General features: G+C 34.9%; 1 protein-coding gene across 2 annotated transcripts in view; it reads right to left on the bottom strand.

Moving 5' to 3' along the window:
- CSMD1 (CUB and Sushi multiple domains 1) overlaps window positions 1-16,769 on the bottom strand; it is a 1,033,500-nt gene that overhangs the window by 139,652 nt on the left and 877,079 nt on the right. For both annotated transcript variants that reach the window (XM_015284920.4, XM_015284921.4), the window contains exons 31-33: window positions 10,883-10,999; window positions 8,310-8,423; window positions 7,149-7,244 (exon numbers count right to left, since the gene is read on the bottom strand). In XM_015284920.4, coding sequence (XP_015140406.2) covers window positions 7,149-7,244; window positions 8,310-8,423; window positions 10,883-10,999 — 327 coding nt within the window. The remainder of the gene's footprint in view (window positions 1-7,148; window positions 7,245-8,309; window positions 8,424-10,882; window positions 11,000-16,769) is intronic.

Below are 16,769 nucleotides of genomic sequence, written 5' to 3'. Positions count from 1 at the left end.
ATAAAGGTATTTAGGTTAAATGTTACAAAGAAATTTTTTATTCAGAGCCTGGTGAGATGCTGGAACACATTTTCCAGGGAGGTTGTGGATGCCTCATCCCTGCGGGCATTCAAGGTTAGGTTGGATGGAGCCCTGGGCAGCCTACACAGGGGAGTTGGAACTAGATGATCTTCAAGTTACCCTCCAACTTAAACCACTCTACAATTCTATAAATTTGGGCTGTGACAGCCACATGATGAGAGCACTTCATCACATGTTAGTGCTGTGTCAGCTAAGAGGTCAAGAGATATAGAAATTAAAACCTCAGGTACTATATATCAATGGATATTTCTTTTGTCTTCTTCACTTACAGGATACTGATACCTATCACCTAATTTATTTATTAAATATGGAAACTTTGCCTTCTCATTAGAAGACAAGAAAAATATTATACTATATCAGATACGAAAACTGCAATATTATATCAGTATTTGATTTGTCATATTGGACAACATTCTGATGACAAATCTTACATAATTACTTTTACAAGTGAATTCTGAGAATTCACAAACCTGTTGTGATGCTTGAACAGTTAAAACCTGTAAACAACATTTAAAGAGCAAAATAATAAAATTAATTAGAAACTCATGCTGTTTTTGTTTGTTTGTTTTCCCCTTTAGCTTACTTACAACTATTTCCTTATAGCAAGCATTTTTTGTACTTCTTCACGCTTGGCACTGTGCATGTGTTTGTGTACCAAATTTGCTCTTTCTGCTTTTTATTTTGTAGTTAGCCAACAGTTGCTACAATTTAAAAAAACAATAAATGTATTTACAGAAAAAGTATAATTTTGTGCAATATCATATTTAGACTTCGATAAAACTCATGTACCTAAAAATAATCTCTTCAATAAGAACACAAATATGTAATCTGAGTGAGTGACATCTTCAGAAGCTTTGTTTGATCAGTTTATTATTGCCAAGAATTAATTTCAGGGAATCACAACCAAGGTTGGAAAAGATCATCTAGTCCAACAATCCACCTACCACTAATATTCCCCGACTAAACTATGTTCTTCATAGTTTAACTACATAGTAACTACAACATGTAAACGTTTCTTGAACACCTCCAGGGACAGTGATTCAACCACCTCCCTGAGCAGCCCGTTCCAGCACCTCACCTCTCTTTTGGAGATGAAATGTTTCCTAACATCCAACCTGCATCTGACCTGGCATAACACTCCCTCTAGTCCTATCGCGAGTTACTTGGGAAAAGAGGCGAACCCCCACTTAGCTACAACCTCCTTTCATGTAGTTGCAGAGAGCAATCCCAGCTCCCTCAGCCACTCCTCATAAGGCTTATGCTCAAGACCCCTCACTGGCTTTGTTGCCCTTATCGTTGCATCTAGATATGAGCAAAGTAATGCATATAAAAAGTCTTAAATGGAGCTGAGACTTTATTCCTGGCAGATTCTCAAACACAGTGTTTCTGATTTACTAACCTATTTTAAAAATAGTATAATCAAAATTTAACATAAACATAAACAGAGCAATATTCTTTTCTTTTTATTAACATACATACAATATCTTTTCAGCTACCCTGGCCACTAAGTAACAGACAAGATATGTGGAACCAATATATACTTATTTTCATATTGTCCTTTTTTCTTGCACTGTCATTTGTTTTAATCAGAATAACAATTATTGAAGTGCAACAATTTCAAGTACTGGTATCTTCTCTGAAAATTAACATTTATTTTCAACTTGGACATAAATATCAATCATATCTTAAACCTAGCATGAAACATGTAACGTTTCAGTATAACATTGGTAGTTCTCATTTGCGTTTATCTAACATGATTTTGTATCAGTTTTCCATATTTCCATGAGAATAACAGTTAAGTTTACACAAGTACTACTAAGTGCAGATAAGTCTGTTAAAAGATCATTTCAATACAATTGGTCTTAGAAATACTAATGGAACAACACATGCTCTCTTTATTAATATGCAATAGGATGATTTGTAAGGCAAGGTCATACAGATACAGTAACATTTTTTTTTTTCTAAATTAATAGGCTAGATGGCTGCAGAAGATTTTACTCTTGAAAGCCTAAATTAGGAGATGACTGAAAAAAAAATGGGCAGAGGTGGAACCTGGTGGAATGATAATTACACAGTAGGCTACTGCAGAACAAAAGCAAATACATTTTTCAAGTCTTGAAAATGGCTAAATACTTTAATTTGTAAACAAAACACTTTTCTGTTCAGTAAATTTTAATATTCTGACTTTTTTTTAAATCAGTGGGATTTTGTGATTAATGTTTCAACAGGACTCAAGTACCTTGAAAACTGAGTATCAAGAGACTTGGTTGTGCATACAGTTCTACTCAGTTCTAAGCATGGCAAGGATCTGTTATGCACTTGTGAAAGGATAATGACAAAACTGTAGTTTAAGGATTTTTATATCACTGTTCTTTTTCCTGATCATGACCTGGAGACCAAATGCAGCCTGGCAGACCAATTCAGCTGACCCAGCCTGCTCTTTTATTTTCTCTATCAGATGGTCTACTGGGCAAGCACAATTTTATTAAAACTTTTGTTGTTTTTGTTTTTTAAGTGTATAATGATTCCACAGTTGAGTAGGTGATGAAAGCTGCATAATTGTTACATTTAGTGCATGATTAGGAATGAATAGATCCCCCTGAGACTGCACCAGTAAGAATTTTGCTCAAGACATACCATTCCTAATCATGCCATGAATAAAAAACTGTTGTTTTTTTTTTTCAAGAAACTTCTACTTAATTGAATTTATTACTAGTTAACACAAACATTTGACCACTGATTCAAGTTATCAGGAAAAGGAGGACATAAAAAGTCAACTAGTCACGTAAGTGAACAGTTTTTCCTCCTCCCCAGGTTCAACTTCAGTCAAATGCCTACCATCCTCTTTCCTTACATTCATCCTGGTTTCTTTACTAAGGTGAAAAGCAGCACAGGATGTTGGAGTGCTCTTGTCTCTTGCTTTCCTTTGCTGCACTTTGCTTCTCACCTGTGCTTTGTGTCTTCAGGTGTTCCTGACACTTTTTTCTTAGCATGGGTCACCCACTGGCCATACTTTGTCAGAAACATTACTCCACTGCACAGTAAGTCTTCCACAGCATGACAAACTGCCCACTGTGAGGAAAGCTACAGTACCTTCAGAGGTGCAGCTTGTATAGCATGGAGTGCCTTCTTCCTAGCAACCTCTCCAGCAGCATCTCCAGCCTTAAGGTGTTGTTACCATCTTAATTATCTTTCAGCTTATGCATGACATGCCACTCTGAGTGGTGGAAGTTTGGCATAGTTGTTTACATTAGTTTCAGAGGAAGTTGTATCTGAGCATCATATAATAGTTCATGACCTCCTTCCACAAAGGTCTGCTAGGCAAAATTTCAGCATGACATTTGTCTCCCCTTTACCTGTCATCTTTACCTGTCCTGACTGCATCCCAGCATCATTCCTAGAGTACTTTTCACTGACTAAAGTGAAATGTAATATAAGCCAGACATACTTCTTAGAATTGAGTTTTGATTTAATTATGCAGATATAAGTAATCTGCGACAAAATGCAATTCAGTTTCAGATATCCTTAAAATACATTGTAAACCAGAACAAAATACTTTGTGGCAATCCCTTAGGGAAGTCCAACAGTCATAACTCTGTTCCCTAATTAGACGCAGCAGTAAGTATGTGGGTAGGCATTTTATTCTTGTCACAGATCAGGTCAATTTAATTGTTAAAGTCATATTTCTACTTTATTCTTGTTCCCCTTTATCTTTCTTCCATAGTTCTTCCTCATTCTAGTGTGCTAATTTTCTTACTAGCTTTCTTTAAAATCTCTATTGACCTCATAAACTAGTTCACGCATCTGTACAGTGGAGCAAGTAAAAGAGATAAGGATTTTAAAGAAAATCACAAGTGACAGCATGAGTAGAAAGTTCATTACCTTGCTTTTTAGGGAAATGGCTCTCATTATTTCTGCAGCATAAGCTATATAAAAACATGTACTACTGTTTCTCAGATTATATTGTAACAGAAAAACAAGCACAATATAAGGCACCCACTTCCTTGTGCCTCCTCCAAAATAATCCATTCTTCTTAAATGGATTGTTCTTCGTATCACATTTCCACCTACATGACCCTAATATTATGAAAGAATGGATATTCGGTCTAAGATTACAGACACTCTTTACCTGTTTTATGAAATACCAGGAAATGTGGTCACCTGAGAAAAAGAACTGCACGAGCAGATGAGATATACAACCAAAAAGTTTTTGAGAAAGTAGCATTGCAAAAGCCATTAAATCTGACTAAAATCTCATCTGCTGCTAGCTCAAAACAGAATGTGAAATAATTCAAGATATAATGTTTCCCCCTCTAGCCTTCCTTCCATCTTTTGTCTACAGCACTGGCAACACAGACTTTTCAAGCTCCATCACAGACATTCTTTTTTCTACAGTAATTATCCTCCATCTTTTAGCAAATGTTTCATGCTACTGTGAAACAAAATTGAAATCAGCCCAATGGAAATGTGAGAAGGGAAGAAGGTCAGCCAGAAACAGAGGGTGATAAAGTATTGACTTTGCAGACCAGATTACTCTGTTCACTGTGAAAGTGGATGTCATTCTCTGGAGTATTTAAAATGCTAGGAATCAGACAGTAGTGGAAATGTGATCATGTACTTCAAAAGAAGAGAAAAAAAAAACCTCAGAATGAGATTTTATTAAACATCACTAAATCATTATCTTATTAAATATCATTAACTCACTGAGCAATATATATGTGTGTGCATTAAATAATGTTCCTAAGATATCATTCAAAACATATACAAAACATGAATATTCAAATAACACAATTTTCTTGAGATAAAGAGAGTGGCTTTACATGACTCATTTTCTGACTCTGAAGAGAATATTTCTTTTGTTATGTCTTTTGTTAAAATCTATTTCTTCAAGCTATTAAAAATAAGTGTAGTCCAAATAAGTGACTGAAATGAGGCATACCATTATGCTCAACGGGAAATGTATTGTTCTACAGCAATATACATGTAATTTCAAACAAATTAAGCCGAACTAGAAGTGAGAAAATATGTTGAAGCACAGTTGTATTGTTTTAAAAACATTATGCTGCATGTACCTACCCAGATCTCAGATTTTCCTAAGTACTTCAATACATTTTATTTTTATTCATGTCATGAGAAAACTGAAATAGATAGTACTTCTAGGGAATAATTGTTTAGGTGAACGTAACAAAGATTCTCATAACAGCTTAACTCTAAGACTTTGCTTAGTGACCTGTGCCCTGTCAGTATAGAACAAAACAAAAATATTATATTTTCTCTTGTTTTTGCTAGAAAATGAACCATTTTTAATACTGTAACTAAAACTGGATGGGACAACTGTTTGCTGGGACAAAAATCAAGGACAAACACATACAATTTACAATCTGTTTTTAGTTAACTTTTTCTTTTCTTTAGTCTTTGGTAACCGCATATCTCTTCATCCTAACCACAAGACCTATTTTCTGTGTCTATTATAATAAAGTCTGAATATAAACCAGAAATTGTTGAAAAACTGATATTGTGTAGCAAATTTACTGGCTGTATTTTTAAGTATTTAATAAACTCTAAAATGCAATTAACATTTCTAGGTCACGTTTCCAGTGCTCATTTCATATGCTACCCAGTGGCATGTTTTACTTTCATCTCTTGTTCTTAACATAGACAAAATATGTGCCCCATCTGGAGCACAGCAATCTAGTTACTTACATCTAACACAATACTGTTGGAAGATGTATGCGTATATTATGTGTATATGTGTATATTATGTGTATATATATATATATATATATGTGTGTGTGTGTGTGTATAATATAACATTGTGTTTTGATTAAAGAAGTTCTATGGTCTTGTCCCTACTAATTTTAGTCAAGTAAAATACTGACTAGATTTATAATACTTCTAGTAGACAAATAAGTAACTACAACCTGGCTAGCCACTCAGAAATGAAGGTAAGCTGTTCACGTACGTGGATATAGATGGCATTGCAGGCTGTAAGGATCACACAAGATGAAGATGAGAAATTAGTAGAAGGTTGTAATTTAAATGAGCAGACTTTTGCATATTCAATAATTGAGTATACAAACTTTCCTCAAAATACTGGTGATAGTTTTAGAGAGATATGAGAGGCTAGGAACAAATGATCCCCCACTGAGAGGGAAGAGTGGAATTTAATTCAGAAAACCAATGGAACTTTCCAAACTATTTAAACACACAAAAAGGAGCACACCAAAAATGGAAGCAAGAATTGGCAATAAACCAGAAATAGTTATATTGCTTTAACTATATATTCCTTTAAAAGGGAGAATTTCCCCAATTACTAACAGCGAATATCAAGAAGCAATGAAAAAATCTTAAAATTACATAGAAACTCTCCTCAATACAAGGTCTGTATGACAAAATAAACAAATAAACAAACAAAAACAAACAAACAAAAAACCATACAGCTGTGCAGAAATATTCTTATATTATCCCCTTGAAATGAATATGGTCATTAAATATATAGAGACAGAAATTTTGGCCATGCTGTAACCTATGTAGGTTTAATAATCAGTTTTATTACAGCATTTCTCAGATACCTAGGGAAATAAAATAGGAAAATCTAAGTCCAGGGTAAGCGAAAGCTAGCAAGAGACAGTAGCAGAAATATCTACAGGTCAGGTATGCTAATATGGGTAAGCTGATGCTTAAGGAAAGAGAGTTGAACAGCTTAGTGATAAATAATACAGAAAAGATTTAAGTATTAAATGTCTTTTTTGCCTTGTCTTCAGAGTTCATATCATGTACTACGTAGTCTGACACAATAGTCAGAAGCTAGGGGAACAACAGACCATGGATTCCTGAGACAGTCTGGACCATACTCAAATCCATGATATCAGAGAGGATTAACCATAGGTGACTGCCATTATGAAGCCAGTCTATTCTCACTGGTTCAGAAGAAGTTCCCAATGTCTGGAAAAAGGTTAAGACTACACCTGTATTCAAGTAAATAATTAAGATCTAAGAAGTTTTCAGAATTATACAGTTTGAAAGACTTCTACCAGTATCTTCCACAAAAAGAAGATATGAATTACCTTGGTAAACAAAATGGAACCCCCTTGCTGATGCTCCACTCTTAGCACTGAATCGCAAAAGAATTTGATTAGATGTTGCCAAAGGCAATGTCTCTCCTATAAAGGGAAACAGAAATTAAAAGGCAAAATAGAAACAAATTGTAACTCTTCACTATGTAAACAAATATACTGTTAAAATACAGTTTATATTTTCCTTTTCCTTTAAAGAAAATGTAAGTCAGAATGCATAAAGTGAAATTTACTATTAAAGGTTTTAAAATTGATCAGATTGAAAAGACTTCATCATTCAGTAACAAACTTTCTAACATTTACTGCAACTCTTAGAAGTAGATCTCCAAACCGTTTTTCTGGAGTCTGTCACTACTATTAGCAGCTAAAATTGTTAGAAAAAGTTTTGGTCAAATTTTTCTGTGACTGACAGCTTACTTCATTTTCCAAAACACATTAAACAATGAAAAATTTTAAAGATTTTAAAGGTGTAACAACAGATCCTTATGTGATAATTTCCCCAATTACTCACAGGGAAGATCAAGAAGCAATAAAAACTTTAAAATTACATAGAAACTCTCCTAAATACTAGGTCCGTATGATAAAAAACAAACAAACAAACACAAAAAACTGCTGTGCAGAAATATTTTTATATTATTCCCTTGAAATGAATGTAGTCATTAAATATGCAGAGACAGAACTTTTGGCCATGCTGAAATCTGTGCAAGTTTTATTATCATTTCATAAGGTCAAAATTTTGCTATAGTTACCTGAACACAACATGTGGTCTTTTTTAGTATAAGTGCATGTTTGAGTTCAGATAATTGCATTTTGTGGATACAAGTAATTTGTGTTTAGATTAGACATTTGGAAAATATAGATGTTTGGGGGCAGGAAAGATAATTGTACCATAGAATCTGACCTCTTACACAAAGATCAGAGAATTTCATTCAATTATTTTTCCAGTCATCCAAGTGATCGGTTCTTGCCTAAAACGTATGTTTCAGAAGAACGTCATGTTCGAAAGTTTTAGACAGCTCATGTATTTCCCTTGAGATCCTCTTCTTCTGAATTTATTATTATATTCCCAAATGAAACTCAGAATGTTCTCATGAATTCTTTCTTCCAGACAAAACTGTGCAAGAAACATATATACTTTTCCTCATTTCTTACCTGAGTGGGATCCAGACAGTGAACTAAGTAGTCTAGCTTGAGAGTTATCTCCATCAAATAATTCTGCCACGTCATTCAGAGCTGTTTGGAAATAGGCAAATTGTCCAAACACAACTATATTAAAAAATAAAGAAGAGAGTGAGAAAGAGAGAAAATAAAAGAGAAAATAGTCTATTTTTAAACCCAAATGTAGTTGGATATTATTCCTTGTCTTAGTTACCAGCAGATTCCTCCATGAATTTTTTTTCAACTTTCAGGCAAGGTGAGAAGCTAAATTTATCTATCATTATAAAATGTTGCTTTAATCTTCAGTGGTACAAATCTGATATGCTCTTCAATATTTCCTTATTTTTTAAATAAAAACTAAACTAAAACACTCTCCACAAAAGCACACTTTCCAGTCAAAAGAAAGTATTGCATAAGTACCTATAAAATAAAATCCTTTTTTTGATATTTTATTTTCTTATTTTTAACTAAAACTTTATTAACAACCTTAGCAATTATTTGTGAGCATCTACTGTCACACATGGTTAGTTGCTTAACCAGCTTTAGCATGAGAAAGATGGTTTAAACATTGAATTGGCTATTTTTGTATCTTTTTGTTAATACTCATTTTATTACAACAAACATGAAAACTGACCAAGTAATAAAAACATCAATGCATTACTGTTCTTGACATATTGCTACACTCAGTTTAACCCTCAACTGTAACCAATTTAAAGTGTATTAAAAAATAAATAACTATATAACATTTCTTATTAGTATATATCAAATGGTTGTAAATATTAGTGAATATCAAATGAATTCAAGTATCAGTCAGCAATAAAACATGAAGTAATTAACCAGTAAAATGAAACCAAGAAGAATATTATTTCATCACAGAAGCTATCCATATTTCCTTGATAAAGGAGGAACCTGCTTTAAAGTTACTCCAATTCCAGATTCTCTCTCTAAAAAAAAATCATAGAACTTTGATGCAGCACTTATGTATCATTTTACATACAGCCTGTATCCGACAGTACTTTCTAACTTTTTGTTAAGTTTAAAATTTATTTTTTTCTTAAATCGTGTATTTCAACCACCTAATTTTTAAAAGCAGGGCTAACTTAGAAGTTAGATCAGAATTGTTGATGCCTTTTGCTGATAAAGTTTTGAAAACTGACAAAACTTGAGAATGCTAATCTTATCCAAGCTACCTGTACTTTAATTACTGCCATAGTGAAGAATGTTTTCTTTATGTCCAGTTGGAATTTGCTGTGCTCAGCTTGAGACTCCTACTACTTGTTCTTTTACTATACACTTCTGGAACTAAGTGTCCTCCTTCACTTAGAACATACAATCAAGAATTTTAGTCAAGAACATTGTACAATCAAGTCTGTAATCAGATAAATTTGTCACTAAGTAAAGTTCTAATAACATTTCCTTGTAATCACTGCTCTAAGAATCTAATAATTCTAAATGACTTTATTGATCCCTTTTGTATGTTCCAACATCTTTCACTTCAACTGGTTATTTTCTCACATCCTACACAATTCTAAGAAGGAAAAAGATTTACATTCCTGTAAAAGAGTAACAAAAAACACTTTCTGGCTTCCTGTGATATGCTTGGTAGATCATTTCAAGGCCATTGCTATGACAACAAATCAAAGGCTCGTCTTTGTCCAAAAACAGGTCTACTTTCCCATGAGAAAGTTTTTGTGACACTTATTTTTGATAAACTTGTTATTGTGAACTCACTTGTTTACAACATTGCATCAGTGCACCTACAAACCCAGCAGGGAAAAAAGAATGCCTGAGAGAATTTTGGATGACTTTTTTGCTGTCTGCATTTTTCTGGCTTGAAACCTTGACCTCAGGACAAACACTCGCACCCCCTCCTGTCCCTTCTCTGACTCCAGCAGGCCATTGCTGGAACTCCTCAAGACAGATCTTTTTTCTCTGTCTCTCATTCCTTCTTTTATTCCCTCTTTTTCCTTTCAACTTTTTACTCATTTCAATTAGTAGCCATTGCTCTGGAGACCGCTGCTGAGCAGGGAGTGCCCTATTCAGGGGATTCCAAAGATTCACTTTCCTCACAACCCACTGAATGTGATGAGACAACTTATTAAATTTTACTTTCTCTTGAAGGAAAGACAAAACTAAACTAAAGAAAACCATTTTTAAACATTTCTGTAATACAAATTGCAAAGATAATGTTACTCCCATACCTAAAACATTAGTAAGCACCTTCTTTATGATACAGGAAGTGTGGTTGTTTGTTTGTTTTTTTGATAGAACACTAAAAAACATTATTATTATTATTATTATTTAACAATAGTTATTGCAAGTATCTCCTGTGCAAATGTATTTATGGACACTGCCTGCTTAGCTGAAGTCTATTGATCACCCAAGGGAGAAATTAATGTGAAAAAACTTAGAATCAATTTCTTTATGAATAACCCTTTTTTTTTTTTTTTTTTTTTGATAGCCAATTTGCAATATATTTCATATCTAAAGTCACTATTTCACATAAAGGACATCTGAACTCTAGAACAATTATTAATGACTGGTAAGTCAGTAGAATATATTCTTACCAAATTCTTTAGGTACTGTTATTGAATAATGGCAAGTCTGTCCAGCAGTATAATTATGAGGATAACTTGGTGATAGAACCACACCCTCTGATCCTGTGTACTGTCCTCCACATGGTGCTGGAAAGTAAACAGAAAAAAAAACATTACATGAATTACAAGCACCCCTATCTATAGTAGCTCAATCTGAAAATGAAAGAAAACTTACATTACAAAGCAACAGCTCAGTGCTTTTTGCTTGTTTGTTTCTCTTATAAAGACTGATTTAATAGCTTTTTCCAAGCATATAATTTTTATTAAAATTGCTTTAAAACTGGAATAAAAGAGTTAAATTTAAAAAATAAGGTAGTAGTTATTGCTGCATATGTAAGTGGCGCAATGCAGTTACCTTGGGTCTCAGAGAAATACGCATATATGTTAACAGTACCCTGCACAGAATGCCACATTTTGTGAACATATGCTTGAACTGTCTTGCTTTTTCTAGCATGCAGATATATGTTATCTTCAGTTATTTCCTCTGTAAAGCTAAATTGAAGACAAACACTTCACAGACTTTTGTATGTGTCTCTTTCATACTTCACATTAGTCTCTCATCTGTTTCCATAAAAATAAACTTAGAGTAAATACTAAGAGATGGAGCTGATCTTTCTCAGTACTTACGATGAAGTCAGCTTGCTTAACTTTTCCCCATCACACAGAATTTGAATCAGGATCCCACAGTTAATTATTTTACATTACTAGCAACTATCCTTTTGAAATCTTGATTTAAGCTTAATTAACATAGTTGCTACTACTGTGTCTTGTGCTTTCCCTCCCATTGGTCAGGATTAAACAGTACACAGCACTTCATAATTATTTCAGTAGTTTTGACTATGATCTAAACTAGACATGTCCCACCTGTGGCCCACAGGCCACATGCAGCCTGGCAACAAGGCCTGGCCCCTGCCCCATGCCATCTGCCCCTCATTGCTGCTCTGTCCTGCCAAGCAGACTGGCCCAGCCCCAGGAGAACAACCATTGCTCACCAGTAGCCAAATATCAGTGCACTATTAACACTGTCTGGGATGCAACCAGGGCATGGGAAGGGCACAGTGCTGAGCTGAGCTGTTCTATTTGATTCATTGGCTAAACACAGTCAAAACAGCAAAAAATATGCAGCCTTGCTTTTTGTTTTGACAAAGGAATTTGAGAACATTGTTCAAGATTGCAAAAAGAAAAAAAACATCTTTTTTTGGTGTATTTCAGCTGCATTTTTGGTCAACATAAATATGTTACCTGGTATTTTCAAATTGAGTGTATAGAGTAGCAGATATTCAATTCAGAAATCTAACTGTGCCTTTTATAAGCCCTACTTTATTAGAGAAAAACATTCCACACTTCACAATCACATGTTTTCATTTTTTGGCACTGAGTACATTTGTGACTATTTTCAAGACTGAAGCACAGAAGAATATTTCATCAAAAATCTCTGATGAACACTTCGAGAACTCACTGAGAATTGCAGCCACTGTCATCGAACCAGATACTGATGCATTCATCTCACAAAAACAAGGCCATATATCCCACTAGTTTTTTTGCTGCTTTTTGTTCAAATAAAAAATATTAAAGATTAAAATAAGCTTTCTTACTTATATACCTGAACTATATCATATATTTTATGAGGGTTGTTCTGAAATTAATGCCTCCTAGTTTATTATGTTGGCCCACAAAATCAGAGGTGGTATGGCAATAGAGGTTGAACCTTCCCAGCAATATTACATTACATTTTGCTGCTGTATGACAGGTGGCAGCAGAGGGGCAGTCTGACAAAATGCCATCTGACATGGAAGCAAGTATAAAGCAAAGGTGTAGAAATTGATTCCTCCATGCAGAATAAAATGCACCCACTGACATTCATCAGTGCTTGCTGAACATTTATGGAGACCAAACAGTGGCTGTGAATACTGCACTAGTAAGGCAGTGGGCAGTGCATCTCAGCAGTAGTGGCAGCAATAGTGGGTCACCTTCACTGCTGTAGATTTTTGTTGAAAAACAGCATTTTATAGTTGAGAATTTGCTCTATCAAACAGTGCTATTGTGCTCTTTGCATCAGTTTCCGCAGAAATAAAAGGAGGCATTACTTTCAGGTTGACCTTTGCATTTGAGGCCCAAGACAGTTCCTCTTCAATCAGTGAGGCCCAGGCAAGACAAAAGGTTGGACATCCATGATCTAAACTACTACAGTGCTTACCTTACATGTAAGACTAAGCTCAAACCAGAAAGAAAATCTTTATTTGGGGGGGATTTTTTTTTTTTTTTTCCTTATCAGAACATATAAAGAATAAAAAAGGGTATATGATGTAATGGTCAAACCAAATTTTTAAACAATCTTGCTTTCAGTATGCATAACTAAACTCTTTTCCAACTTTTCAGTATAATGAATTCAATTTAGTACAGTAATTCTCCCTTTTTTAACAACACACTGCATATTTGAAATTGGTTATTTTTGCAAAGATACAAATACTAGACTCCTATGTCATACTAATTTTCTGATAAAAGTTAAACAATTTGGGCTGCATATTTTCCAGTTTATAGTTTCACCTAGATGTAAGAGCATCAAGATACTTATTCACTTCTTAATTTCTGCTTCCTTAGACATAACAAGAAAATTTAAAATAGACATCACAATACACTAATTGTCACCTTGGAATAAAAATTTTATTCACTGAGGCAGAAAGTTGATGTTATGTCTCAGAACTATGTATAATTAGTTCATCCTCTATCCTTTGCTTCAGTGTTTACATCACATAAATAGAGAATGATTCTAAGAAATCAAAAGGAAAGCTATGTGTTTTATTTAGTTGTCAAAAAAGTTCAGAATTATTTAATTAGATTGAAAAACAATGTTAAGTAAAATGCTATATTTTAGTTATCTATGGTATGATCCTCAAAAAGAGTGCTGTATAAGACATCACTGTCTATTTCGCTAAAATACAGGTACTTTAGGAGAAACTTCTGTCCAACACAGAACTTCAGTTATAGGTGTAAAAACTAAAGGATTAAAAAAATATATATATTTCCCTTAGTTTTTAATTTCATCTCTATAAACTGTTATAATAAATTATACTATTTTAACAGCAAATTCTTTCTTAAGGAATAGGATATTGTTTAGCCTATGAAGCAGTGAAACTGCTTCTGACAAGTTCTTCATGATACCAGGCAAAGCATCATTAGGAATACTTAAAATCACATTTTGCTGGAAAAAAAAAAAAAAAAAAAGTTGACTAATCTAGCTAGTGATAAGGGAACAGCCTTCATCCAGATGTTCTCTCCTCAGAGACTAGCCTTTAAATGAACCCAGGAAGGTGACTAGACCCTGGGTCCACCCCTTCTGTTCAGGTGGGAAGCATATCTAATAATTTGAACCTGTGCTTTCTGGACCAGCCATACCCCTTTACCAGGTGCTCAATCATCAGTTCAGGCCATGACCCAACAGTTCCCCCACAGATGTTTATTCTGGTTATAAAATTGAGGAAAATAAATGTTGCTATATAAATGTGATCTTTTTTGTCAAACACAAACAGCCCAAAAAATAAGAGAAGTATATCATTTTAGGAGAGGAATCACAGGTTATTTTTTTTCGTTCTACATTACAATTCAATGTTTTTATTATCATTTTGGAAGACCAGGTTAGGGAGTACTTAAACTGGACAAATATATGTTCATCAGGACTGTTAGACTGCTCCCACAAGTGCTGAGAAAACTGACTGATGTCATTGGAAGGCCCCTCTCAATTATTTATGAAATGTCATGAAAATCAGGAGAGGTTTCTGAAGACTGAAAAAAAGCAAATGTCATTCTATTTTCAAGAAAAGAAAGGACTAGCCAGTGAATTTGGTTAGCCTCACCTCAATTCCTGGGAAGATCATGGCACAATTAATCTTGTAAACCATTTCCAGACATGTGAAAGACAAGACAATCAGGAATACTCAGCATGGATTTACAATGAGGAATTCATACTTAACCAACATGATGGCTTTCTAATGAGAGGTCACCAGCTTGGATAAGGGGAAAACAGTGGATGTAGTTTACTTTAACTTCAGTAACACTTTGGACACTTTGATATAACATCCTCATAGACAAGCTAACCAACTATAGGCTAGATACATGGACAGTGAGGTGGATTGAAAACAGTTCAAACAGTGAGGCCCAGAGGGTGAGACCTGTGGCAAAAAATCCACTTGGAGACCAGTAACTAGTGTTGTCCCTCTAGGGACTGATACTAGGGCCAGTAACATCTGCATTAATAACCTGAACAATGAAACACAGGGTACCTTCAGGATCTTCGCTGACAGAAAAAAATGAGAGGAGTGTCTGATGCACTACATGGTTGCACTGCCTCCCAGAAGCGCTTGGAGAACTGAGCAGAGAGGAATCTCATGAAAACAAAAAGAAATGCCATATCATGCACTGGGGGAAGAGTAACAGGAGGCTCCAGTATAGGCTGGGACCCAACCACCTAAAAGCAGCTCTATGGAGAAGGACTCTGGTGGACAAAGAGCTGAACAAGATCCAGCAGTGTGCACTCAGGGAAACAGGTGGCTATCAGCCTCTTGGGGAGAGCACTAAGAAGAGCATTTGCCACTTTTCAACATAAGTGCTCTTTCCCCTCTAATGAGCACTGATGAGGCCACATTTTCAGTGCTGGGTCCAGTTCTGGGCCCCTCAGTACCATAAATACATGGACTTAATGGAGAAATTCCATTGAAAAGCTAGAAATAATGATTGGTCTAAAACATCTGAAGATGCAGGAAATACTAACAGACCTAGGGCTGTTTACCTTAGCAAATAAGAACCTTGGGGAGATCCCATCAAACTGTATACTTACCTGAATTGAGAGAATGATGACAAAGGAAGAACCAGACTCTTAGTAGTGCCCACCAACAGTAGTGCCAAGAACAGAAAGCAGCTTTTATAAGTTCAAACATATATGAAGCTCTGTCTGAACGCAAGCAAACACTTTTTTATATTTTGCATAGTCTATGCTAGCACATATTACCCAGAAAGGCTGCGGAGTCTCCATCCATCTAGATATTTTAAACCTAACTGGACACCGCTTGGCAATCTGCTTCAGGTAAATCTGTTTGAGCAAGGGGGTTGGAGTAGGTGACCTTCAGAGGTCCCTTCCAGCTTCAGTGCTGATATGTACATGGTTACATCCAGGAGACAACTACAGCATTAGTTTAAATACCATCCAGGAGAAAGAGAAAGAAACAGAATACAAGCCTAGTATATATAACATAAGTCAGTCAGAGTGTGAAATCCTAGAACTCAGTTTAAGCAGATCTTCTGGGCCTTTAGGCAGAGGGTGTGAGTGGAGATCCCAGCTGAAGCTGTTAAAGGCAATTAAGACCTGTTTGTATTCTCAGAGCCACACTTGAAGGTCTTAAATCAAAATCCGCACAAACTGATACTATGTAATTCAAGTGCATCATAATAATACTAATTAGTAATAGGTGTAATAGTAATAATAGAAAAATATACTAATGATAGGCATATACAGTAATGATAGATATATGTTCATGATAATATAAATAATAACAGTAATTTCATTTCTTCAAAGAAATCCTGCTTAGCTTCCAGCTATTAACCTATTTCTCTCATCTAAAATGCTTGAAAATAAAGTTGCATACTTCTTCACTATTCTGGGTTCTCTAATCCATTGATATTTTTCTGTTTTGGTTACAAAATAATTCCACAGCCTCCATGCCTTTCCCTATATAAAATAACTAGTTAGCAGGCAACTAAGCACAACACAACCAGCTGCTCACTCCCCTCCCCCCAAAATGGGGTAGGGGAGAAAACTGAAGAATGCAAGCACTCATGTATTGAGATAAGGACAGTTTAACAA

Source organism: Gallus gallus, chromosome 3, assembly GCF_016699485.2.
Source record: "Gallus gallus isolate bGalGal1 chromosome 3, bGalGal1.mat.broiler.GRCg7b, whole genome shotgun sequence".
Taxonomy (NCBI): domain Eukaryota; kingdom Metazoa; phylum Chordata; class Aves; order Galliformes; family Phasianidae; genus Gallus; species Gallus gallus.
Note: the sequence above shows the minus strand (reverse complement) of the source record. Positions and strands in the feature narration are given on the sequence as shown.